General features: G+C 38.4%; 2 protein-coding genes and 1 long non-coding RNA gene across 7 annotated transcripts; 1 reads left to right on the forward strand and 2 right to left on the reverse strand.

Annotated features, from left to right (window-relative positions):
• Positions 1-6,418: 6,418 nt before the first annotated feature.
• LOC111331703 (solute carrier family 15 member 4) lies at positions 6,419-18,552 on the reverse strand. Of its 5 annotated transcripts, none has more exons than XM_022936866.2 (5): positions 18,421-18,552; positions 15,200-15,491; positions 13,240-13,907; positions 12,479-12,866; positions 6,419-7,336 (listed from the first exon to the last, which is right to left on the reverse strand). In XM_022936866.2, exons 2-5 carry the CDS (start codon positions 15,477-15,479, stop codon positions 7,038-7,040), a joined length of 1,635 nt encoding a protein of 544 aa, XP_022792601.2. In that variant the 5' UTR covers positions 15,480-15,491; positions 18,421-18,552; the 3' UTR covers positions 6,419-7,037. The 5 variants fall into 5 exon arrangements, with proteins under 5 accessions (XP_022792601.2, XP_088610345.1, XP_022792602.2 ...); XM_088754219.1 differs by lacking the exon at positions 18,421-18,552 and adding an exon at positions 16,751-16,893; XM_022936867.2 differs by lacking the exon at positions 18,421-18,552 and adding an exon at positions 16,356-16,893.
• On the forward strand, positions 10,374-11,203 carry LOC148735754 (uncharacterized). Its single transcript, XR_015999004.1, has 2 exons — positions 10,374-10,575; positions 10,686-11,203. It is a non-coding gene; the product is annotated as an uncharacterized LOC148735754 (long non-coding RNA).
• A 4,777-nt stretch (positions 18,553-23,329) lies between the features above and the next one.
• LOC111328656 (uncharacterized) lies at positions 23,330-25,631 on the reverse strand. Its single transcript, XM_088754719.1, has one exon. The coding sequence runs from the start codon at positions 25,616-25,618 to the stop codon at positions 23,654-23,656; it is 1,965 nt and encodes a 654-aa protein (XP_088610845.1). The 5' UTR covers positions 25,619-25,631; the 3' UTR covers positions 23,330-23,653.
• Between the last annotated feature and the right edge of the window lie 780 nt (positions 25,632-26,411).

Here is a 26,411-nt window from a genome sequence, read left to right on the forward strand (position 1 = left end):
GATTTGATAACCCTCTACCATCCGGACCTCGACGTAAATAAGAGAGCGTGAACTATTTATATTGTCTTATCCTGGTATCGCTTCTTTGTGGGATATAATGTCTATGCGCTTGCGTAAACAGTCCATTCAAACTTACGCTTGATGAAAGTTTCCCCTCATTCAGCCTTTTGTCCCATGTAGTGCAAATAACCTATGCTAAGGACTAAATCAGCAAATGATAAATTCATTAGTACACCTCAATACATTGGTCAATGGTATACCCATTAAACATGGTTTAAACATTAGTACACCTCAATACATTGGTCAATGGTATACCCATTAAACATGGTTTTTTTTTAATTGTTGCTTTAATCAATAGTTTATTTTATCATTTTGAGCTTCTAATAAATGTTCTTTTTTTAAATTGAAGGAACAGACAAATCTAGGAAATCTAAGAAAGGAAATTTCCTAATATAGTTTGCTGACGGCTTGTCGTCAAGCAGAGATTGTTACAAGATTAATGTCACGCTTCACCAATGTCAGATTGGAGCTGTTTTGAGCTTGATACAAGACGTTTGTGGCGAAAGTTATCCAAACAAAATAAAACTTTGACAACGAACGAGGACAGCAAAAGGTATTAATTAGCGATCCGAAAACTACACAATAACACAACAAGATTGCGGGTCAGACGAGCACATGTTTTTATCTCTAGACTGTGGGGGACTAAGTTCTATTTTGGTAGAATCCGCTGGGTAACGGGCGGTTGGCAACAACGTTTATATTGAGAAATAAACACAATAGATAATTTTAGACTATTAGAGGGAAACTCTATGTGTATTCAGATAACGTTTGGACCGCTCCCTGCAATTTGATGACAAATGTTTCCTTTAAACCCTCCCTTTCTTCGATCTCCTTATACTGGGGAAAATCTTTCTCTAATGTTTGTGTATAAACACCTATTTTAATACTCCAGTTTCGCGTTCTGTGCTGATAACCGCTGTTCGAATGTTTGCAGATACTGTCAAGCGTGAAAACGAGGCTAACCCTGTATCATATCATTGTAGTATACAAACAAACCAGGTGCGAGCGTGTAAAAATCTTGATTCATTTAACTTATAAGAGCTCTTTGTAGTAAATATTTGAGTCGAAAAATGTGGCGAAGGCTGCCTGATGGACACAATTCAGAAGATAGAGGACTTTTTGAAAGCTTACAGTGAAATAGTTGAGAGAAATATTGAAAGTAGAAAACCAGCCATGTGGCGGCAAAAAGGCTGATCTTGTCCCAAGATGTTAAGCTATTTATCAAAGAAAAGTGGTCTGCGTCGAGCCTGACAACGTTTCAAGACAAGAACAGCCATTGATATCGTTGATTTCGAACACCAAAAGTGACCACGAAATAACGTACGAAGTTTTGTCTAGAGATCAAGCCTCTCGGGGATGCGAGTGGAGCAAGGACTTGCGAAATATACCGTCGTTCAACCTCGTACAACTCTACGACTGTGGAATATGGATGGCTCTGCTCCTGAAAAATATAAACACCAAAGTTTAAAGCAATCTTGAGTTCAACTTGATACTTCGATAGTCTTATATTAATAAAGAAATATTCAAAATCTTCAGGTCTGATTTTCGCTATTGCTTAAATAGCGCTATCTACTGCGAGGATCGTGCATGATATGTATCTAATACCGCAGTTCAAAATATATGAACTTCATATATTTCATTGTATCTCATTTATCGCTTTCACGGGTTTATTACGAATCAACTTAACGGCCTGCTCCCAGTTGGCTTGTTAGCTCAATTGGTAGAGCGCTGCACTAGTATCACAGAGGTCAGTGGTTCGAATCCCGTACAGGCCTGATTTTTTTCAGGTCTGATTTTCGCTATTGCTTAAATAGCGCTATCTACTGCGAGGATCGTGCATCATATGTAAAATCTTCAAAGCTAAGTAAATCGTACGAAAAGAAGCATTGTAATTTGCTCAACTTAAGTTATAACTTATATAGCTTACATAAAACTCAAGAGCTCACTAAAAGCTCACATTTTACGGGCAGTCTTATGGGCATACAAAAACATACCTAGTCGTAGCCTGTACCACGTTCCTCCCGGAGGTTTGCAAATGTCATTTTCCTTAAAACGATGGCCGCATACGACCGTTGAAGGTTTCACGTAAAAGCCGTCTCTGCCGTGCTGCCGCTTGATTAAATTGCACCATCGATTTCGAAGCGATGGCTTGGTTGGAAACTCAAAGAAGTGAATTTTCGATGTGTTCCGTCGCTTAGATATTCAAAATTATTACAAGCTACAACTGAACACTGCTTTCCTCGACTTCTATGTTTTCTGTGGAGCTTTGGTTCGTTCATAGTGCTTATAGAGCCAACAACAAATCTAAAACGAAACTTTCGCGCTGTTTTTTTGTTCAAGTGTTATACAGGGATAGCCTCGATTTCAGGTTTACATTTGCGCTTGCAGGGCATGTACAGCGGCATTTCGCGGAACGAGCAAAGGGAGTATTGAGTAATCACGTACTTAAATCGAGGACAGTCTGTTATAAACTCTGTAATGCGACTTATACTTTCAGTTTACGTATGCAAATTTTAAATGGTTGTTACAACTACCAATGAGACAATACAAGGAAACAACGAAATCAAAATTCATAATTTTAAACTTGAATGAAATAAGTTAATAAAGCTCTTTTTTATCCATAGCCAGAAGAAAAAGAGAAGTACTATCTTAATTTTTTTTTATTTGGGGTCCAATAGAAGACAAAGAGAAAGGGCCAGTTTAGTTAGAACAGACTGAAAATGCATTTGTGGAAATCTACTCCAAATTATCTCATTTTTTACCTGAATAAAAAAAAACCCGTTGTGATTCTCGAATAGGAGTCAAAATTAGAAACAAATAGTTCAATACGGCTTTAAGGTAACGTAATAATTTAAAGAATCTTCAATGAATTAAAAAATGATGAGGACTAAGAAACGAATGAGGAGTGTTCCTTGGTTTAACTTGATAACCCTTTGACCTTGAATCCAATTAAAATGCGTAAATTACTACGGTTATAAGATAACACAATAAATAAACTCAAATTTAAAAAAAATAAGGTCAATGAAGCGGATGAGGGGTGGTTCAATGATTTGGATTTGATAACCCTCAGCCATCCGGACCTCGACGTAACTAAGAGAACGTGACCAATTTATATTGTCTTACCCTGGTATCGTTTCTTTGTGGGATATTATGTCTATGCGCTTACGTAAACGGCCCATTTAAACTTACACTTGATGACATTTTTCCCTCATTCAGCCTTTTTCCCATATAGTAGAAATAACCTTGGCTAAGGACTTGATTAGCAAATGATAAGTTCGTTAGTACACCTCAGTTTGAGTGGATATGAACTGCTAGCCATCTACAAATAATATTTTTGACATGACCAGCTTTGGCTTCTGGTATACCCGCTATACATCGTTCTTTTTTGAAATGTTACTTTAGTCAATATTTTTTTTTTATCATTTTCAGCTTCTAATATATGTTTGTTTTGAAACTGAAAAAAACAGACGAATCTAAGAAAGCTAAGAAAGGAAATTTCCTGAATATAAAGTTTGCTCAACTTCTTGTGAAGCAGTGATTGTCACAAGTTTATGCCACGCATCACCAATGCCAGACTGGAGCTATTTGAGCTTGATACAAGACGTTTGCATTGAGAAATAAACGCAGTAAATACTTTTAGACCATTAGAGGCGAACTCTTTCTGTATTCAGATAACTTTTGGACCTCTCGCGGCAATTTTTACTAAACTGCTGACGATTGCTAAACATTAAATACCAAATTGATGACAAATGTAACGTTCTTTTTCTTCGATCTCCTTATACCAGGGAAAATCTTTCACAATTTTGGTGTAATTACGTCACTTAATGACGGTTCGAGTACAGTCTGCTATAAACTCTGAGGTTTGACTTATATTTGCAGTTTATAAATACCAATGAGACAATAAAAGAAAATAATGAAAGCAAAATTAATGTGGAAACTGGCTACTTTTATATTTGAATGAAATATGCTAATAAAGTTATTTATATCCATAGCCAAATGATAGTAGAGAAGTATCATCCTCATATTTTTAGGGTCCACTGTAAGCAACAACTTTGCTAAATATTCTCACTGTAAGAGAAAAAAGAAACTCTCTAACTTGGTTTATGTGTTGTTTATCCCCACCTTCCCTAGATAAAAAAAAAAAATTTAAAAAGACGAGCAAAAACATTTAAAAAAGTGGAATCACGGCACTTAACGGAAGGTCTTTTCAAAGAAAAGATTCTGATGTAGTAACCTTTTTAATTTCCCACGCACTAGATTACTATGTGATGGATGCCCTCCCCCTGGGGTGGGACGAGTGAGTTTACTGGGCCCGCAGTAATTGGCGCAAGCTGTTGCGGTGTCCCTGCCGGTTGGCGAAGCTAATAAACTTAACTAAACTATTTTTTTTTCTCATGAAACGTGAAATGGCTTGTTTTTTTCTCGTGAATCGTGATTTTATTATTGGCCGTGAACCGTGATTTCCCAAAAGAATTCTCCGTGAAATGAGAAAGAAGTATCTAATTCGTCGTGAACCGTGATTTTCATAGTAGTTTCGACAATATTTAACGATGACCGTGAATTGTGAAAGGATATATTCATTTTTTCGTGAAACATGATCTTGACCCCACATTTACCACCCTCACATAACTCACCATAAGTATGGTTTCCCCTGGAAAGGAAATTGTCACGCTTGCAGTGAAATATATAGTTTAAGCTTACCCTTGCAGATAAATAATAGATGTTTGATCTTTAGATGAAAGTAAATGGTATTACGCAAAGGTAAAATTTGAATAATGTCGAAATAAATACTACCGTCTGCGATTAAAATAGCAGGTAACGGTAGTTTGCTTGACGAGACTGTTAGTGGACCGTCAACTTATATGTCACGAGATATCGCGTGAGCTCCTTTCGCTCCCGCTCCTTTCTTGAAACCTATTTACTCATTTTTAATCTTTCTGTTTGTCGAGCGTCGTCTAAGGTTTGGAATATCAGTAAAAGGTTTGGAATATCAGTACAACCGCCGCCCGGTTAGCTCAATTGGTTAGAGTGCCCGATTGTGGCGGGAGGTCGAGGCTTCGAGCCCCGGCCGGACCAATACTCATGGTCTTAAAATAAGTGAGGAGAATTTGCTACCTTTCTATAATAAAGAATTGGATAAATATTCTAGTCTTCTCGGATAAGGACGAATAAATCGTAGGCCCCGTCTCCTGCAGGGTTAGGGGTAGGAGACGTTAATTTCCCACGCACGAGATTACTGTGGGGTGGATGTCCTCCCCTGGGTGGGATGGGTGGCTGTTGGCCCTGAAAAGACCCTCTGGGGAGTGGTACATTAACCTATGTATGTAAGGTTGACAAGCAGCAAATAAGAAAATTTTCGGAGGTAATAATTTCTAAACACACAGTTTTGTTGTGTCAGCGGGAAAAAGGAACAATCGATCGCTTCATCACAATCTTAAAGTTGATAAAAAAGGGTGTTTTACCACAAAAGGCGGTGATGTCGCAATCTGATTGGGCAGTTTACCGTTGTAGATACGAGTTCATACAACACTGCTCGTGTTAACGTGCCATGCAAGGAAAGAACCGTTTTATGTGACGTCCATGCATAGTGTGGTAATGATTAACAAGTCGACAGTGGTTAAGCGTACTCTTATGGACAACGGTATTCGTCATCACAGTGGTCAAAATTTGTTGCGGACTCACTCAGCTGCGCCTCGTGAGTTCCCAACATTTTGACCATGCACTGTGATGACGAATATCGTTGTCGATGAGATTACTGACCACTCTAGACTACTGTCGACTTGTTAAATAGGTCGTAAAGAAAATAATTGAAATCTGACGCTCTAAGTGAGGGAAAAGTGAGGTGGGCGGGGGACAGGTGAGGGAGGGGAGGGGAGGGAAAGTGGAGAAGAGTAGTTTTCATTCTCCGTACTGTGTGCCATACAATTCTTGGAATCTTGGCATGAAATATTTCTCTTTCATTATTCTCATCCCTTGTCTGTTTGATATTGTATTGGTATTCTGAGGAGTAATTTTGTCTTGTTTTTTGCTCATCTCTCACAGGACATTTCCTATATCTGTGGAATTCATGTTTCTCACATCAGAAAGATCAGTCTCATCAGTTCTGATGTGGAAATATTTTAATCATGATCCCTTTCTTAAATTGATAACAATTGTTAAGTGATTTGTGAGGCAAGGAAGGAAATGCATGGATTAAAATGATCTACTGAGGTGAAGTTTATTTTCATTTCTGTTTGGTCATTGTTAGTGTTCCATTTTCTTGAGAAGGTAGGGGAGATTTAGCTAACACCAAAGCTTCAAGTCCTACAACCCCTCTGTCTAGGGTATATTCGTATCTAATTCAAGAGTGCTTGTCGTATAAATCTCCAAATAAACTTTTAATAAATAACACTAAAAACTAGGTGGCAAATTACATGAATTGAGAGAATAACTTAAAGTCTCTCATTTCTAAGGCTAACAAACAAAATCAAAATTTGCGAATTAAGATGAGTCATACTGCAAGCTTAATAAATAAAAATGTCCAGAAACTCAATTACACAATATAAATCAGTTATAGTATTCTAGAATGGTGAAAACACGCCAAAGAGTTGATTGATTTTGCAGTTATTTTCTTCCTTTTTATTGCAAATCCTTGACACTTTGATTGGTTTACAGCTGGAAGTATTTAGCCTCACGCATCAACATAACAGTTTTTGCACATTCAGTTGCAAATGGACACACACCACTCAGCACTGTCGGCCGATACATCGGCCGATATGTAGCGATCAACTGCCGGTGAAGTATCGGTCAAGTATCGGTCATGTAACGCTCATGTATCGGTCAAGTATCGGTCATATATCGGTCGAGTATCGATGGTCTAAGACTATATCGGTCTACATATTTATCGGTCGATTGTCGACCGATAGCCGACCTATAGTCGGTCGGCAGTCGATCGATATATCGGCCGATGTATCGGCCGGTATGTCGACCGAGGCCACTTATAGTATACATGATCCGTCATGCTCAGTATCTTTACTTTGTGGGGATGATTCTCTGTATTTGTACGAGGATGCAATGTACAGAAACAACAGGAAATTAAGTGTCATCAAACCAGCTATCATGAAGAAGAAGTACTCCATGTGACCTTGATTGGGATCTTTTGCGGGATACCAATTATTGTTGACAACAGCAACTAGAAGGTTTGCAACATAGCTTCCTATGCCAGAGGCTGCTAGAAATAAGGCCATAATCACTCCTTTGAGGTATTCAGGAGCCTGTGAATATGCAAACTCCAGACCTGCAAAGACAAAAAAAAAAGTCATCATGGATAGATTTCTACAAATTCACCCTCATGGAAAAACATGGTAATTTCCTACGTAGAGTGGGCAAGAGATGCAAGACACAGGTGGCCATGGGCAAAAGGAAAAATTTTCACTACAAGTACGCATATCTTACTTCTTTCATGGCATAAAGTAATTAATTCTCCATGAAAAGAAGAGGGCTATAGGTTATTATTTTCAAAGGCCTGGCAGCAGTGTCGAAAAAGCAAAATTAGAGTAATCTTAGTGACCATGCAATCAGAGGGGCGACCCTAAAAGCCGGAACGGCGGAATGGCGGAATGGCAGAATGGCGGAATGGCGGAAAATGACCCCAAAGCCTAAAACACGGAACGGCGGAAAATGACCCCAAATCCTAAAACACGGAACGGCGGAAAATGACCCCAAATCCTAAAACACGGAACGGATAGCAGGGCATGTTGCACAAATTTTGTACAAAGACACCAAGCGCTTGGCTCATTTATCCCCACGACGATAACACGCGTGACTAAAATTAAGTGTTATTAATTTTTTTCTTTTACTGATTGGTATAAATAATAATGAACCATTATGCATGAAAGATAGCTGCGTTTTCGCGTTGTTAACCTGTTTAGTTACCTTTTGTTATGCAAAATTTGCCATGAGTTTTAGTCGCGGCATAAAAAGTCGCACAGCATGTGAAAACCAACTCGACATACCACATTACAATAAACAATTGTAACTTTGATACGTTTCCTGGTCACGTCTGTATTGATTTATTGAAACAATAATATCTCATATGCTTGTAAATGTGAGAACATCACAGGAACGTTTTCAGGCTTCTCAAAATATGACAACGTTCAGCCCCAGCTCCAAACTTAGACTAGCGTGAGAGCAAGCCCTCGTTACGAGCCCTTCAATACGAGCGTTTTTTCATCCACGAATAAGTTCTGGGACTTGAGTAACACTAGTTGAAGCGAGGTTTGGATATTCATCTTCGGCATTTACGAAGCGAGTTCGGTCTATGAACAGTCTGCGCAATCGTGGCTACGAGGCCATAATTACCGTATTTTCTCGAATAAGCGCTCACCCCCAACGCCTTCAGACTCAACTACAGCACAATCAGCGCAGGTTAATAATCTCCTATTAAGTGCCCCCCTCGATTAAGTTCTCTCCTTGTAAGAGCCCCTTCTTTTAGCCAAAAATTTAGATGAGCGCTCGGGTGCTTATTCGAGGAAATGCAGTACTTTTCAAGCCCGCTCGGCTCAGTTTGGTTTTTAATGATAGAAAAGTAATAGTATTTCAAATGTTTTTATGTAAGCAATTGTAGCAAAAGTTTTCGCTTGAGTCAACCATTGTTTATGTTTTAAGACGAAACCTGTGTGAACATGATTCGTAGACAGGTCCCGTTAATGTTAGTTATTGCTGAAATTATTTCCAGTTTTTTTAAATCAACATCATTCTCACTTTTAAATTAAGCAACCGTGTGGCATATTTTGTCTAAAAATTCACTCATTATTATTATTAGGGTTAGTTAGTGAAACCTGTGTTAAGATGACTGACATTGACAGGTCCCGTTAATATTAGATAATGGTATTCCTCGTTGATTTAAGCTCGATATATTTTCACTGATAATGTCGGAGTTTTAGTTAAGATTGCGTTAACAAGAAGTAAGTCAACGCTTGTGATTGCATCACTGCATGTGGACAACGTCAAACCCTTACAGGCCTAATGTCAATTTTACTCAAAAAAGAGAGGTTGACAAATTAGTAATGGACATCCACAGCATGATATTAAACATTATTACGAGCAAAGATATTTTTTCCGGTATCGACTTAATATCCGCGGAAGTTATCCTCCTAAGGGGAAATTAGTGTGGGTACACTTGATTTTCATTTGGCTCTCTTGATCCTTTGGCCTTGCCTATAATTCCGTCTTTTAGGCTCTGGGGTAATTTTCCGCCATGCCGTCTTTTAGGAGTTGCTGCTAGCAAATGACTGGAAAAAATGGGGTCAAATCCAAGGGAAATTGGGTCGCCGGGTTAGAGTTAGCGGGGTTCTAGTGACAGGATCTATTCTCACCATGCAAATTAGAAGAATTAGTGAAATAGCCCCTTTTTTGTTTAGAAAGTTTATTTCTTCCGCTGATATGTAAGCCGTAAATTTCACAGAAGGATGGTAGTGTTTTGGACACCTGGTCGCGAAGAAATTCTTCAAATTCTTCTTGACGGCTTCCTTCTGCTAACTTTCTTTTGTCTTTTCACGCCATGAGAAATTCCCACGCGCGTGACACACTGCAAACCTCGCTTCAACTAGTGTTACTCAAGTCCCAAAACTTAGTCGTGGATGAAAAGACGCTCGTATTGAAGGGCTCGTAACGAGGGCTTGCTCTCACGCTAGTCTAAGTTTGGAGCTAGGGCTGAACGTTGTCATATTTTGAGAAGCCTGAAAACGTTCCTGTGATGTTCTCACATTTACAAGCATATGAGATATTATTGTTTCAATAAATCAATGCAGACGTGACCAGGAAACGTGTCAAAGTTACAATTGTTTATTGTAATGTGGTATGTCGAGTTGGTTTTCACATGCTGTGCGACTTTTTATGCCGCGACTAAAACTCATGGCAAATTTTGCATAACAAAAGGTAACTAAACAGGTTAACAACGCGAAAACGCAGCTATCTTTCATGCATAATGGTTCATTATTATTTATACCACTCAGTAAAAGAAAAAAATTAATAACACTTAATTTTAGTCACGCGTGTTTTAGGATTTGGGGTCATTTTCCGCCGTTCCGTGTTTTAGGATTTGGGGTCATTTTCCGCCGTTCCGTGTTTTAGGATTTGGGGTCATTTTCCGCCGTTCCGTGTTTTAGGATTTGGGGTCATTTTCCGCCGCTCCGTGTTTTAGGATTTGGGGTCATTTTCCGCCGTTCCGTGTTTTAGGATTTGGGGTCATTTTCCGCCATTCCGCCATTCTGCCATTCCGCCGTTCCGGCTTTTAGGGTCGCCCCAATCAGAGCAAAGTTGGCAAATGAGAACTCAACGTGAAAAGAAGCAAACCAGTACTTGAAGTGCGGGAAAACGAGAATAACAAAGTCATGACTGTTTTTATAGAATTGTATCTGATTGGTTGAGAGGATAGTAAAAGATTTGTGGACCAAAGTTTATGTAAAACCAATAGCCTTTTTCACAGCTCCCGGCGCCATATTGGATGTGTAACCGCGCAAACATGATAGCGAGGTTAGAGTTGAGTGGCGTTACGAGTTCTAGTGAGAGTTTAGTGAAATGTGGTGGTGCGCTGTCCTTTTCATCGAGATATTTCGACAATGAACGATACTTTCCCTAAGCAGGATATTCCTCCTTCTTCTTCGAAAAGAAGAGGAAGACACTGTGCCGCTTTTTGGTTGTGCTAATAGCTATTATGACACAACAGGCAATCCAACAGGTCAGCATTTCTACTTGTTTCCGAATGACTTCCAGCAGCGAATCAGATGGTGCAATCTCCTGAAGCGCCAGCATGGAAAGGACGGATTCTTCTTCACAAAATCAACCTCTTTGCGCTCAGAACATTTCAAAACAGAAGACATGCGAAAAAACGTGGGCAGGTCGCTGGAAATTGGTGAAAGGTTTATAATGTTTGCACGGTTGTTTTGTTGCTTGGATACCGAAAGAAAATGGTGCTTTGATTTTCGGTATTGTAGTATTTATGCTGGGATTTTTTTCTCCTTATTAAAAAGGTGACATTTATATTTCTTTGTGCACTGTGGTCTTATAGATATCTGTGAACTGAAAGTAAAATTATAAAATTATAATATAATATTAAAATGTAAAATTAAAAATTTAATAAAATCATGAGTTTATTATTATATATATGGGCAGAACCATCTCGATTAAACTAGTCAGTACCAAAAAAAACCACGGATAATGCCTGCTGAAAGGGTACCAGTAGCAACTGTGACAACTCAAGAAGAGTCATTTGAAGTTCCCATAAAGACATAGTTTAACTTGTGTTTAATTGTCATGCTAATCACTTCCCTTATTTACACAATGTATAATGGTACCTAATCTTGATTTCACAAGCCCAACATCATCTTTTTTCCCTGAGTACTAACAACATTAATATTAATATTTCTTAATGTAAGGAAAGATTACACCTAAATCAATTTGAGCATTAAATTTGAGCTGGTGAAGGTGAAGCAGCATCGACAGTTGACACAGGTGTTTTAACTTCTTGGTGAAATAATTCCTGTTCAACTTCAAATGACTCTCCATGAGTTGTCACAGTTGCTACCGGGACCCTTTTAGCAGGCATTTTCCACAGTTTTTTTGGTACTGACCAGTTAAATCGAGATGGTTCTGCCCATATATTTAATAATTAAACCCATCATTTTATAAATTTATAATTTTACATTTTCATTGTACATTACAATTTTATAATTTTACATTCAGTTCACAGATATTGTATAAGACCACAGTGCACAAAGAAATATAAATATCACCTTTTTAATAAGGAGAAACCCCCCCCCCCCAAAAAAAAAAAAATCCCAGCATAAACACTTCAATACTGAAAATCAAAGCAGGCATTTTCTTTCGGTATCCAAGCAACAAAACAACTGTACAAACATTATAAACCTTTCACCAATTTCCAGCGACCTGCCCACGTTTTTTCGCATGTCTTTCTTGAAATGTTCTGAGCACAAAAAAGTTGATTTTGTGATGAAGAATCTGACCTTTCCATGCTGGCGCTTCAGGAGATTGCACCATCTGATTCACTGCTGGAAGTCATTTGGAAACGAGAAGAAATGCAGACCTGTTGGATTGCCTGTTGTGTCATAATAGCTATTAGCACAACCAAAAAGCGGCACAGTGTCTTCCTCTTCTTTTCGAAGAAGAAGGAGGAATATCCTGCGTAGGGAAAGTATCGTTCATTGATGAAAAGGACAGAGCACCACCACATTTCACTAAACTCTCACTAGAACTCGCAACGCGACTCAACGCTAACCTTGCTATCATGTTTGCGCGGTTACACATTTAATATGGCGCCGGGAACTGTAAAAAGGGCTATTGCAAGCAATTGCAGATTACTTTTGACAAGTCTTAATTGACAATTGCTTAAAAACATACCTAGGTAAACTTCACTTACCAGTGATAGTTGCTAACACTTCACTACATCCAATCAATAAGAACTGTGGTGTTTGCCAGAAAATACTGAAACATGAGGCATTGTGACTTTCACCCAAAACTATCTGTGTGCAAATTCCCCCATGTTGCCATACGGTCCGTCGTTTTATTTCAATCAGCCCAGCTACAAGCATACTTGCTGCCATTAACATGTAGCCCACACCAATGCGGTGAAAGTATGTCAACTTAATCCCAGTGCGCTTAACAAAAGGGTAAATTGCATGATTCATGAGGGGGACAAGCACCAGAATAATAACTATGTCAACCAATGACAAAGAGGCTGCTGGTATGGAGAAGTCTCCAAACTTTAGCTTCATGAATGTACCTTGAACGAGGACTGAAGTGCTGATCTGGAAAAAAGGGGAAAGAAAAGTTCAAAGCTTAAAAATGCCTTAAATGTTTTCAATCACTTTTCATCTTGGTTGTTGATATCTCTTCTCTTTCTAAAACTTGTGGTCTGATCACTAGATGCCTGAAGTGAATCTGAATTATTTGAAGTAACATATAGTATTCTCAGATTAGAAGGTTGATGTACAGATAAGACATTATTTTCTAACAGTGCCATATGTTAAATCTGATGACCTGTATTGAAAAACAATAATATTGTAGCATCACCATGTAGCATGAGATTTACTTTCCTTTTTAATTTTTTCTAAATTTTTTAATCCCAAAACATTCCTTCATGTATAATATTGTTATGATTTCATAGTAGCAAAGCCTCACCTGAAAGTAAGCTGCAAAATAAAAAATGAAAGTAATGAACACTGGAATTAGCCTTAACACAGCCTTGACATCTTCAACTTGAGCATCATCAAACTTTCCTCCAAATCTGACCTTTGCTCCATCCATCCAACCACCAGTGTTCTGATTACGGTTTTTAATGGCATTGTGGATTATTTTTGCAGTTTCAGTCAGTTGACTACCACCTGGTGGCCTGACCAAGTACTTATTACGACGGGTGATAAATACAATGATTACAAGGAACATTGTACCCACTACAATGGCATAACCAGAGAAAATGTCAGCCTGCTGGACCCCAACCACCACAGTAAAAGCTAGGAGGGCTCCAATGTTAATGAACCAATAAAAATAGTTGAAAAAGCTCTGGACAGCTCTTGGACCATCCTGTTTCACCTGATCTGCTCCAAAGGGTGACACATTGGCTTTGATTCCTCCTGCACCAAATGTTATCAACACAAGGGCAATGATAAAGTACACCACTCTCGCTGAATTAGCAAATACTGTCTTCAGTGTATCATTAGTAATTGATACTGCAGCCAGAAGTAAAACTCCAACAAAGTACAACAAAGAGCTTCCATATATGGTGTTAAACTGACCAAGGTAAGAGTCAGCTAACCACCCACCAAGTAAAGGAGTGAGAAAACATGTTCCTATGAAAACAATGAAAACCACTATTCAGTTAAATTATAAATAGCTTTGCTCGCAGACAATCCTTTACACTACTCTTACATCAGTTTGCAAGCTCTTCATACTGTTGTCTAGAGATGTCATTCCCCTCGATTAACTATGGACATGTCGAATGGTACTTGCAAGAGTACGATCATTTTCTATATTCTCATAAGATTAACATTTGATTCAAGGGTGATGCCATTGGGAGAAATTGGATGTGTATCACTCTCAGGGTTTAAAGGGTTGACGCTGTGCTTCTTATCATCCCTTTTGCATTGTCACACTTCAATGGGAGGCTTTGGCCTCAGACTGAAAGTTGTTGCTGGATACTTAAAAATTCTAATTGGATAAACTTGTATGTCGTATGGCATTCAATCACATCATTGAATAAAATCTCACATTCTGATTGGTCAATGAAAGATATTTACTAGTGTAGAATAACAAGTTGAAAACAAGGCTAAGTGATATTGTCTTGCACCTATGTATACATAACTACTATAGGTTAATTAAATGCTGTTTTCTTTCTTTTCTTATTCAATGAGGAGATTCAAGAAAATCCATAACTTGACTTATAAATTCCTTGTCAAATTGCACTTGAAAACTGATATCGTACTCATCACTTAATGTAGAACTCCCTTGTCAAGTAGCAAATTTTCCTATAGAATATGTGAAAGTTCTGAACCTTGTACCCAACACAAGCATTAGAATGCTGAGGTTCATTTGGCTGTAACTCATTTGGATCCTTAATGACTGCAACTGTCAACTTGGCTATTCTATTTAACAAATATGATGTCACGAGGAGCACTAAGAGTCCTATATAACTATTTAAAGTTGTTTTACTAAGGAGAGCCCTAGAAAAAATTTAGGGGAACAAAAAAAAAAGGATTTTCCATACTTTGAATCATTTCCAAAATTTCCCACCTCCAAAGGCAATCTGGGTATCCAGTAATCAATGAGTTCTAATAAGTAAAATAAATATATAAAGTAAATTCATCAACCCTGTTATGTGTCATCCTAAAAGTGATGTCTTCTCAGATTTCCCTGAAATCCTGAGGTCAAGGAACTGTGACCTGAAAACTACCGGTAACATTACCTTTTGGGGTTGTTGCTTCCGCTTTTCCAACAACCTTTCTCAAAACAGCTGTAATCAAAACTATAGTTTAAAATGTCATGTAATCCATCTTCTAATGCAGAAAGTGGTCTGTAAATCCTGACTTTGAAATCACAGAATTAAAGAGGTACTTGCTTGGGCATACTAATACTACAAACAAACCTTGGAACAAAAGAGTGATTGTTGATGGCCATGGAGATCCAAGCTTTAACACGTTGCTGCAAAATAATAATAGATTGGCAGATGTTCCATAGAAGGTCAGGCGCTCACAGAACTCTGTTACAAGAATACAGAATGCATTCAAGATCCTTTGTCGTTGACTCAAGGCACTACTAAGACCAGAGGAATTGGTAGCAGTCTCCCCACCAGGTGAGTAAGGTTGGGCGACTGGTTTCTTTGGAATTAATGGAGAAGTTTCATTTCCTTTCTTAGCTGCTGACATACTGCAGGATTTCTAAGCAAAAACGAAAAAAGGAAAAGGGCAATGAGAACATAATGAAGTGCTACATTCAAATGGCACTCATGACCCACCTTCCTTTGCTTCTTCTTACATCAACTTGACTGGTGCCTGAGTCTTAACCATTTTAAACCTCAACATCAGTATCTGTACTCTCCATACTGTTCTCTAAACATTTCTTATAGTGCTGACAAGGAGAATTTGTGGAACAATCATAATTAAGCTTTTGTAGTTGATGACCTTTCCTATATTCTCAAGACCTTCATGTTTGATTCAGCAAGTGAGATTGTGAGGAGAAATTAGATGCTGGTCACCATTAGGTCTTGAAGTGTAAAAGGAACAGACTATATGGTTTGCTTGCTTTCATAGAAACTCTTTTTTCTCTACATCTCTGCAATTAGTTTTTCATGCAAGAATTCATCCCTAGTGGACACTTTCTTTATTCTTATTTACCCTTTAACTCCCGTGATTGACCAAGACAGAACTTATCCTTGCCTCGTCAATACAATATTAAGCAAGGAAGTGATGAGAATTAATAAAAACTATAAATTTGGGGAGTATAAGTTGATCTAATACCAAAATTCAACAAAGTAACACATCACAAGAAGTTTGCAAGCATAGGCCATTTTACAGTTGTGTCGTTAGTTGCCAAGCCTTTGACTCGGAGTGAGGCTGAAGGTGACTGTTGTGATAGAGACCTGTATCTACTTAGCATGATAACAAAGTGATTTACATTTGAAAGGTAACAAGGTTTGTATCATAACAAGGTCAACCCTAGCCTCACTCCCATTCAAGGGCTTGGCAACCAAGCACAGAACTTTAAAATGGACTATTGTATGGCAGACACAAGTAGAATTTTACCACTGAATCTTGGGAGGGTTGTAAACAGCCATAACAAAGAAGCTCTGAACTTCCAGAGAGAGTATGCTTTTGACAACTATAGAACGGCCACTGAGGCTTACTACGCCAGAGGTCTTTGAGGAATTAACGAGGTGTAACTCTTGATTGAATAAGGCATAAACAAGTTAAGGCACCCTTCATTCTATTTCAGTCAATTCGCTTTTTTGATCAAACTCTAAGACTTCTTGATTCTAGTGCAAGCCATCAGAACTATTTTCAAAGAAATTTCTTTGGACCCTTTTCATAATATTTTGTAAGCTCGTCGTTTATGAAAACTTGTGCATTTTCTGTCGCCATCTCAGAGGCTTAAACTAAGAATAGCTAGGTAGCCATGTCTTGCAGCTCCCCTCTCTTACAATTATGTCGAGAACTGTGTATCGATGGAAAAAAAAACTGGACTGGGTATCCAACGAAATACCATCCGTTTTCGCCCGGGGAAATACTTGATGACAGTTAGCAGAAGGATCCATCTTTGAACAGCCGCGGCGCTAACTGCTTTTTTTTTTTTTTCTTTTTACTTAGCAGCCGCTCTTTGAGATGTCACGCGAATCGTTGCGAAGTAGTGGTAGTCACGTTTCCCGAGGAAACGTGACTACCACTACGACCATTCGTTCTGACGAAGGGTTAGCGCTCGAAACATGAGCTTTAAAATCTCATTAGGGTGGCCAATTTAAAGAATCAACTCAGTTGCTAAAACAAAATTGTATTGCCTTGCCAGTTTGATCTGTTTGGGAACGGTTTAGAACAGGGGCTGTAACAAAAAGCTCGGGCCGGCTCTTCACTGCTAAATTTGTTGTGGACAGGTAGTTTCGAAGTGAAGACCCCGAAAACGAAGACATAAGACCCTTACGAACACGAAGACCCATTACAAAAACGAAGACCAGAAAAAAAAAAAAAAAAAAAAAAAAAACAAGAAAGCAAAAAAAAAAAAAAAAAAACCACGACTGTATCAGTTCTCTTGATTTTGTAAGCAGAAAAGAGTGCGCCCGGAAATTAAGGCTCGGTGGATGCGTTGCGTTACAGTTTAGGTGCAGGTGGTAACGATAACTAAATACAAAATGACAGACAACAATATCAAGAAAACTGAAAAATTCGTGTTTTTTTATTATCATTGACCGTAGTCTCTAGAAGTCTTACAATTTTGCCTTTTGGGTTTACGCACACAAGGCATCGAGATAAATTACTCGCGTCCCTGCGTGTTGGGTCTTCGTTCTCTTAGGGGTCTTAGGGCTTCGTTTTCGAAACTACTCTTTTGGACATGATGGTCACACTCTCACAAAGATTCGCCTTCTTCTCCATCATACAAATTGTTTAGATTTTGGGTGAGTCATAAACTTTCATTTTCATTTTCATTTGAAAATTGGACTGAAACCAAAGAGCGAAAACAAAATTTAAAAACGCTTCGTGATTATATTTTATGCCCAACGAGCTTCATGAAAATCAACCCCAAATAACCTGAATGATAAAACTCGAACTCAACTCGAAGTAGATGGTGCTATTGAAAACTCAAACCCAACTTGAATGAGACGGTGTATTAGAAAATGGTTGAAACCCCATCTCACTGAGACTGAAAAAAAATGTTTGATATTTTGAGGAAGGAGCTAAAGCGGATTACGAGAATTAAGACCCTCGAAAACTAAGACCTAAGACCCGTCTTAGTTTTCGAGGTTACGAAAACTAAGACCCCCTTAAATCGAATCCGTCGAAATATAAGTAAAGTGTAACCAAAATAGGTCTAATCTGTCAAATTATCTCCTGTCCGATCCTTTCGACCGAGTTTAGGTCAAATTTAACGGTAAATTTAGGGGTCTTAGTTTTCGTAATTTTGAAAACAACTACCCCTCTTAGTAAAATTTCTACAAAGACTACAATCCGTAGAACAACCAAAAACTACCATCCCACGCGTGATAGACGATCCGCTTCTTCTAACAATTTGCAGACATATATTATCAGCATTGCGGTTCTATAGAGAGGACGAAAGCCATAGACTACCTACGTATAATTATACACTGAAAATGTGCCTTACCCCTATTATTCCATAATATTGGTTGTATATCCACGAAGTTCTTCTCGCATAATGTAGGTTTTGTTGGCAGCAACAAGGAAGTTTATCGCTTTAATGAAATAGCGCTGCGGGCTGTTACTATTTATAGACCCGAAAACTCCAACAAAAATAGAAAATTAGTCACTTTGACGTCATTCACGCGCGGCGCTATATATTATTGGAGAGATTTAGTAAGAGGACGGGAACGTCATTTCAGAACAGGAGAGCGCGCCGAATAGTCTGGACACGACACCATTCGACTTCCGGTGTTAGCGTTGCTGTTCTCCCAAAACAAGTTTAGGACGTCACTTTGCTGGTTTTCCCGTCATGATCAGAACGTTTCAGATTTCCGTCAATTGTGCACTTGTAAATCGATCCAAACGAGATAATACTGTTTGGAATTATTTCAATTCTCGTGTTCAGGATAATTGGGTCCCTTTCTTTGTTTTAATCGGTGTATTTTTGAAAACTTGTCGCTTCAATATGCTGGTTCCCGAATTAAAGGAAATTGGAACACAATCGTTGGGAAGCGATCCAAGATTTCAGGACTCATTTCGCTTTTGAATGAGCAAGGCTTTAGACAATAAAAGGGCTTTTCTTCAATAAATTTCTTTAAAATTTCCTCCAAATTTTTTTATTTGTTTTCGTTGTCGTTGTCGTTTTTACCGATCATAGATGAATGCTTTGTGGTTGAAGTCAGAGATTAACAATTTGAGAATTTTCTCGGGTTTGCACTTTTTTTTGTCTTAAACTTTTTTAATCAGCGCCGATGAAAACAAGAAAGTCGTGCTCACGCAACAAAAGAAAATGACAATCAATTCTATTTCGACACGACTTTCTAAATCAAGTCATTTAATTCAGTCTTGAACAAATTCATCGAAAAAAGAAGAAACAACACAAAACAAACAAAAAACCGAAACCAAGTCTTATCCTAAGCCTAACCGTTTCATGGGTGACTTGCATTAATTCTTTTAGCGTTAAACAAGAACTGATGATGATCATAAACAACTTTGTCGTTGGGTCGCTTGGTTTCTACATGGTTTCGCCATAACCCCGTTCAAAATGCTTTGCACCTCTAAGTATTTAATGTTCAAAAGAGATGTACCGTCATGAATGAATAGAAATATTCAGTAAACAAGGGGAAAAACGATGATGATTTCCAAACTACACTTTGTAAAATTGCGAAGAAAGATGAGCAGTGCTATAATCTAATGGCATGGCACGAAACGAAAAGACAGCAACACAAATCGCAAAAAAAAAATATCTAATGGGCTCTAAAATTCGATACAGGAATCAACAGATACGAGTCTTACCTGGAATGGATCAATTATAGAGTTTAATCGCCCATGTGGTTCGTATATTATAAAAATCTAACTTTCCGTAACTATAATTATCCTCTGTTTGCGCTTGTTGCATCACTCTCATAGAGGATAGTTTCGTTGTCCTTAAAGCTGTTTGTGAAAACGAAAATTTGTGTTGGCGATCTTTGAAAAGCCAAGTTTAGGCTATTGAAGTACAGATATTGCTCTGGCGTCTCGTTGCAGCGACTGCTTAATCACTTCTGAAAGACGGGTGACGCTATATCGAAAGAGTTCGTCGAGGGTAAGAGTAAACAGTAATTTTGGTCAGCGGGCAAATTATGAAACCCGCGAGTACGAGTATTGCGAAATCCCGCGAAAGGATGACATTTAAAAACCGAAGACAATTTTTGACTAAGACACTAGAATGCGTTATGATGGCGACGACTCAGTAAATATATGAAAATAATATATGTTTACTGCGCTTTCATAAAATGTATGAAAGCGTTCTTCGCAGTAATAAACCCTACTTATCTAGTAGGTGGAAATAAGGCCTGAAAAAATTTTAGGTCAGTACGGGATTTGAATCTATGACCTCTGCGATACCGGTGCAGTGGTCTACAAACTGAGCTAACAAGCCAACTGGGAGCAGGTCATTATGTTGGTTCGTATTAAACCTGAAAATCATATATGTGTACTGCGGTTTCATAAAAATATACGAAAGCATTCCTCGGTGTAATAAATTAACCCTATTTATCTAGTAGCGACTAAGTACTGTAGACATGACTTATTGACTTGCCCTGTTCGGCCAACAGTAGAGCGAACATGATCAGCATGCAATGTCTACTTTCAGTGCTTATAACAAGTGTAAAACTATTAAGTCGTAAGTGAAAAAAGCTGTTCCTTCAATTTAAAACGGCAGTCACTTTGAGAATAAAGTAACCTTTTAGTTGCCTGTCATTATATTTGTAGTGAGGTCTCTGACGCAAAAACGGGCTGGCTTTCTCTATCTTGGCCTTGCATCGAGCTGGTGCACTTAAAACAGAAGGATGGGTACAAGTGCGGAATTCTCATTTGTCTCACGCTGTGCGCCCACACGCGACATTTAGTTTTTAGGTTTAATACAGAAGTCACTATTCTCATTAAATCATGAGGTATTAAGGTACGAAATATTTACCTCACAAGGTAACTAGGAAGAAAGTGCATTTTCATTTGTTTTTGTATATCTTCATCATTTGTTCAGTACGATTTTACACACTTCGGGTTTGAACTTTTCGTGGGGAACACTTGCTGCAGCTTACACGACATATTTCAAGTTTAACCGCTGTACTATAGACTTGTGTGTTCGACCATCGATGAACGCGTCACCCCAGCAGAGAGGCATTTTCTCTGCGCATGCGCGAGCGGAATTGGTTTGTCGCGTTCGGCGCCATTTGTGGAGTTTTCGACGCGTTTCTGCGAGGTTTCACTGGACGATCGACACCTTTTTGTAATATTTTGTGAATATGGATCAAGGTGTATGACAACTTCGCCAACATTTCTAACTCTGTGGATACTCACGGTGTTTGCTGGCTCTTCGGTTGAGGATATTTTAATGATCAAAGTGCGAACAAAACGCGAAAAAAGCACGAAAACTTGAAGTTTGAGATTTGATTTACTGAAGATCAATATGTACGCATGAGACAACAAACCTTGAAGGTTAGTCTTAAGATGTTGATGTTTTATTTTTGTGAATCATAAAGTTGTCTGTGGAGACGATCGTGAGATATTTGATCCGAGGAAAGATAGAAATTTAGAGTTTGATCTTATTTTACTTCAACTTTGAAGTAAAATTGCGTTAAGTTTGAGGTGGCCCCCAAGCATCAAATCACTTTAAATAACATCGTCTTTTCCTTCTCTTTACAGTCATATAGGACACAAGGCTTTAAAAAATGTTCCAGCTTCAGGATTAAGTTGCTCTAACTACAACCCTCGGCGAATTATTTTTCGTGAGGTTTTGGTGGATTTTCCAAGTCATGACCCAAAACCGTCTTTGGCCTTTTTGCTCTCCAAGTCTGTTGAATATGGTGGGTAGGCATGTGTCTTAACAACGGTTATGGTCTTACCTCAATCAACTACGGTTTTGGCTTATTTTTTTACTTTGTTTTGGAGGTAATTTTTATTATTGCCTTTTCGAGCTTCATGTGCTAAGTAGAGGAAAAACTTCGGTAAAACTTATTTATCAATTGGCCCCCAAATCCCTTTCTATTGTCAGTTCATTGTTTATTTAATCAGCTTTCGGTCTGACTAGTCCATTTACCTCAAAAAAATGCGTGGGCTTTGTCTCATGAGTTCAAACTGGCACCGTTTTCTTCATGTTCATGTGTCATTCGAAACGAATGGCGTCAGCTTTTTCTTTCTTGTTTATTTCCGTAGAATGCTTCTGCATTGCGTAATTAGTTTTAAGTCAAATTTTTTAGACAAAACTTGCACAATAATTTAATCAAACTTGCTCTGATTCGCCAAATATGATACAACAATGGACAAGTACTTAATTATCATAATCCAGCTCTTTCTGCTCTTATTGTCTAATTAAACGTTTACAACATTTACTTTAGCCTTAAAATTGCCAAGTTCAAACCATGTAAACCATTCTTCCAGTCTCGCATAGCCATCCGTTCTAGATATTTCACCAAATTGCTGACATGCCCAGATGAACTGGTTGCAATTATGCCACCCTGGAGACCATGTGTATGGCTTTCAAAAAGACAAATACTTGTTTGATTAAAACAATAGTACCATTAAGTTGTCTGGTGGCACAATCAATACTGCTGCAAATGATGGATGCACATGATGGTGTTGTGTAAGGTGGTCTTCAAGGTCTCTCATAGTAAAGAAACCTAGGTCTGAAACAATTTCAAGTTTCTTCACATTTTTATCATTTTGTCCATGCTGAAGGACTTCTCTGACTTCCAAATTTGGTTGTTGAACTGGTAGGGTGAAAGAGTCATATAACTGATTCCCTTTTATCATGAGATTAGTATACATAGGTATTGTGATGCTGAGGTCTTGTAACTGCTTTGGAATTTGAAGGGTTCCTTCCAGAAAATGAAGTGCAGCAAGCACTGAAATAACGGTGCAGGCATTATTGCCACTAGGTCTTCCACCTATGGAGGACTGGCAAATGTATGAGGGCAGAAGCCACTCAGTAACATCAAGATCTTTTGCAACAGTGACATTTATGCGAAGAGTAGTCTGAGAATCTGGTCTTGGTAATGGAGCTGATTGGTTGTCGCAAGTACTCTGAATGCTCTTGTTCAGGTTTGCTGTGTGCCATGAACAAGGACAATTTGAGCAGCTGACATTATCACTGACTGTTCATATACCATTTTCACAGAAATGACATTTAACCTGTTCATTGTTCTTCCTCTTGTGTCCACGAACAGGATGGTGATATCGTCTACAGTGAGGAGGTGCCTTGTTGGGTGAAGGTGTGGGTTGGTGATAAGTTTGACTCTGGCTAAGGTTGGAAGAGGTGAGTGTTTGGGTTGCTGGATTAAGGTTGGAAATTTCATTGTTCAGCTGTCTGACAACCCTATCAAACTCCTCCCTCTCAATTTTTCTTACCCCAGAGATTTCATCTAAAGAATCTGTTGGCATTGCTGATGTTTCATTACTGTGATCATGTTGGGATTCAGTTTCATGCATGTTAGATGCGGGGTTTAGAATGGCTTTTTTTGCTGTCTCACCAAGCTCTTTTACTTTTTTTCCCAGAAATCCCTTACAGAGTGGGCATGAAGTTGATCCTTCAAGGCAAACATCATGGAATGAGTGATGACAACCATGCAAGAGGGTCCAATTCTCATCTAGGCTGGAAATATTACACTGAGGTAAATCACATTGTTTTGTTTGATTTGGCTTGATATCACAGTGATACCCTAGAGGTAAACAGCAGTTGTCGTATTTTTGTTGGGAGACATTGTTGGCAGTGTGACATGAGTTGGGATACTTGTGTTGCATCTGTTGTTTGAGAACAAGAGACTCTGTCCTGGACTCTGAGAGATTTTTTTAAACATGGAGGACAATACTTGAGCACATCTTACTTTTAATAAGCGCAGTTGGTTGTGTGAGAAAGAAAACTGCTTAGGTGTGGAGAAAAATGACCTGTAGTGGGACTGTTTATCTTTTGACTGGAAAATGGACTTTGCCTTTTTCCTGAGTTCATCTGCAGTATCAGAACCTTTTGTCTGAGAACGAAGTATACTATGAGTGTTTTCCACAGGATATTCATCAAAAGTAGCAATGTAATTCTTGAGTAGTTGATATAGTTGTGGAGCATGTTTTCCCCAGTGAGAGCACATGTTGATCCAAACAAGTGGTGCTTTGTTATAGTGCCGGCGTTGGAGGCAAGTAAACATTATCCGAATTCTGATCATTGCTCTTAAGTACTCAGAGAAATTGTTAAGTTTGAAAGAAATGCTATATATTGACAACACCAAAGGTATATAGCTGTCTAGTAAATTGAATAGGGTCCCATACTCTACGTCTTTGAACCTGGAGAACTTTGCCATTATGTTGTGCCGTATAAGTGTCCAACCACCATAAACAATCTTGAGAATAAGACTAACTCTCCAGGGTTTGGGATTATCTGCCAATTTGCTTCTTGGGAAAATTGTTTCATATATTTTTTTGAAAAATGGGTGATAGGAATTAACAATATGTTCTCTGCTATTTAAGGAAATGTGAAGAGGCCCAATAGTGGGTACTATAGACAGAATGGATGGCTGTGATGTTTCTTGTGGCAAGCTGTTGTTCAAGAGATTATCAGTAGTACCAGATGTCATTGGAAAAGAATATGAGGAATGATCAGATGGAATGAATTCCTGTTGTGGAGGAATATCTGAAAATCCAGGATGAGAGCTGACAAACTTCTTAAGTGATTCGTATATGATTTGTCTACAGTAAAATTGGCTTGGCCAATCCCCTGGCTGAAAAACAGTAAATTTCTTTAAATGAGCAGCCAAGCCAGTGCTCATTGCCACATCATAGGCAGTATCAAAGTCTCCCTTTGACTTCAGTCTAAGTTCTACAAAATCTAAGAGGTGCAAATCATCCATTTTATGCATCATTCTCACATTTTCACTGTCACAGTATTGATGAATGTTTAATCTATGTCTCTCAAGTTCAGGATTAAAAAATGCTTTTGTCAGCCAGTCAGGCATCACAGAAGCATAACTGTTACTGATGTCATGCATAGATGATGCAGCAGTAATTAGTTGTATGCAGGATTCAATGTCTATACCATTTTGGTCATGTGTACAAAGGGCATGTGTTGCTGGTACAGCTTGAATATCTTTAAAAGCTTCAACAACTAGAGTACACATTGTCTTTGCCTCTGACAATTTTTCCTTCTGTGGCCTTCTTTTCGTGTGGATGGCTGTGAAATCATCAATTATTAGGACTATTTGCCATTTGCGATCTGTAGCTGTGGCTATGAAATCTTCAAAAGATTTGAAATGGGACTCTGACATTTTGTGCATAACATTGTTAAAAGTTCTCCTGGAACATGCATGCCCCATGATATGTTCTGTTTCAATGCCATCTTGATTTATCTGATTGCTCCTTAGATAAAGAACATGGTCCATTTGAAGAGGATTGCATGTTTGGCTGAGACAGTAGCACAAATTATAAATGAATGAAACAACCCTTTTTTTGTTTAGGCTTATGCGGTCTTTGGAATGCCGAAAGCTAGTGATGGAACCCAGAATAGTATCGAATAACTTTGTAGCACCTGCTGATATGCAAAACTCTCTGAAACTGTCTGGATCATACAGTGGTTCTTCCTTGTTAACTACTATGTCACCATAGATCTTTTTCTTGACCAATTCTCTTTCCTTTGTCATGTTGCATCTTACATTAGGTGGAAAATAAAATTTGCAGAAAAATGTAAACTCAGTTTCATATAGTTCTAAGTCATGTTACTTGCAGGTTTATGTTAAAGCCATATGGTAGTTCATCCTTTTAGACAATCTATTTGGAAGCTGGTGAATGTCTTTGAACTTATCCCTTCTGAAATGGTGCGATTGTTATCTGTTTGGGTTCAGGGGTAGTTTGTTCAAAATGAAGTGTTCAGGTTTTTAAGGAAATTTGGCAGAAAAACATCTCTTTTTTTTCAAAGTATGTTTTCAACTGTTATTGCTTATTCTAGCTTCCAAATCTGAAGGTATTTCCGAGAAAAATGATTGAAAAAAAGTTTACTTACTTTCTGAGAAAATCCTTAATTTTTCCTCCATTTCTATTAAACTCTCCCTGGATACAACTACCATCTCTCTAGTACTACGGTTATCGACACCGCTATCTGTCTTTTCTCTACTCAACATTGATCTTTTGTGTTTGCGTATACGCCCCTTCTGGTTGCAATTCATGTCAACAAACTTTTGAATAAAAACAAACGTTTGTTAAATTGTAATTTTTGCATATTAAGTGGGTTCTTCAAATGTTCAGTGAGAGCATGAGATAGCACTAACCTGCCGAAGTGAATGTCCAGTTCGCCGGTGTTCTTCCACAGCCCTTCTACATCCTTCACAAATAACTTTCTCCGCATCGATCGATCTTCCTACTATCCCAAAACAACAACTAAAATCCCTTAAATAATTTTTCGCCTTCTGAAAATTATGTGTTTGGGACTTTCCCCCG

The sequence above is a fragment of the Stylophora pistillata genome, chromosome 3, assembly GCF_964205215.1.
Source record: "Stylophora pistillata chromosome 3, jaStyPist1.2, whole genome shotgun sequence".
Classification (NCBI taxonomy): Eukaryota; Metazoa; Cnidaria; class Anthozoa; order Scleractinia; family Pocilloporidae; genus Stylophora; species Stylophora pistillata.

What these genes read in the sequence shown, in the direction of transcription:
- LOC111331703 (XM_088754219.1), bottom strand. Translation starts at nt 16,864, where the DNA reads ATGGATCCTTCTGCTAACTGTCATCAAGTATTTCCCCGGGCGAAAACG. An exon ending in ACACAGTTCTCGACATAATT is followed by an intron (nt 15,492 to 16,750) that starts GTAAGAGAGGGG and finishes GTTTTTGCTTAG; the next exon opens with AAATCCTGCAGTATGTCAGC. An exon ending in ATTTTGCAGCTTACTTTCAG is followed by an intron (nt 12,867 to 13,239) that starts GTGAGGCTTTGC and finishes CCTTTTTTCCAG; the next exon opens with ATCAGCACTTCAGTCCTCGT.
- LOC111328656 (XM_088754719.1), bottom strand. Translation starts at nt 25,618, where the DNA reads ATGACAAAGGAAAGAGAATTGGTCAAGAAAAAGATCTATGGTGACATA.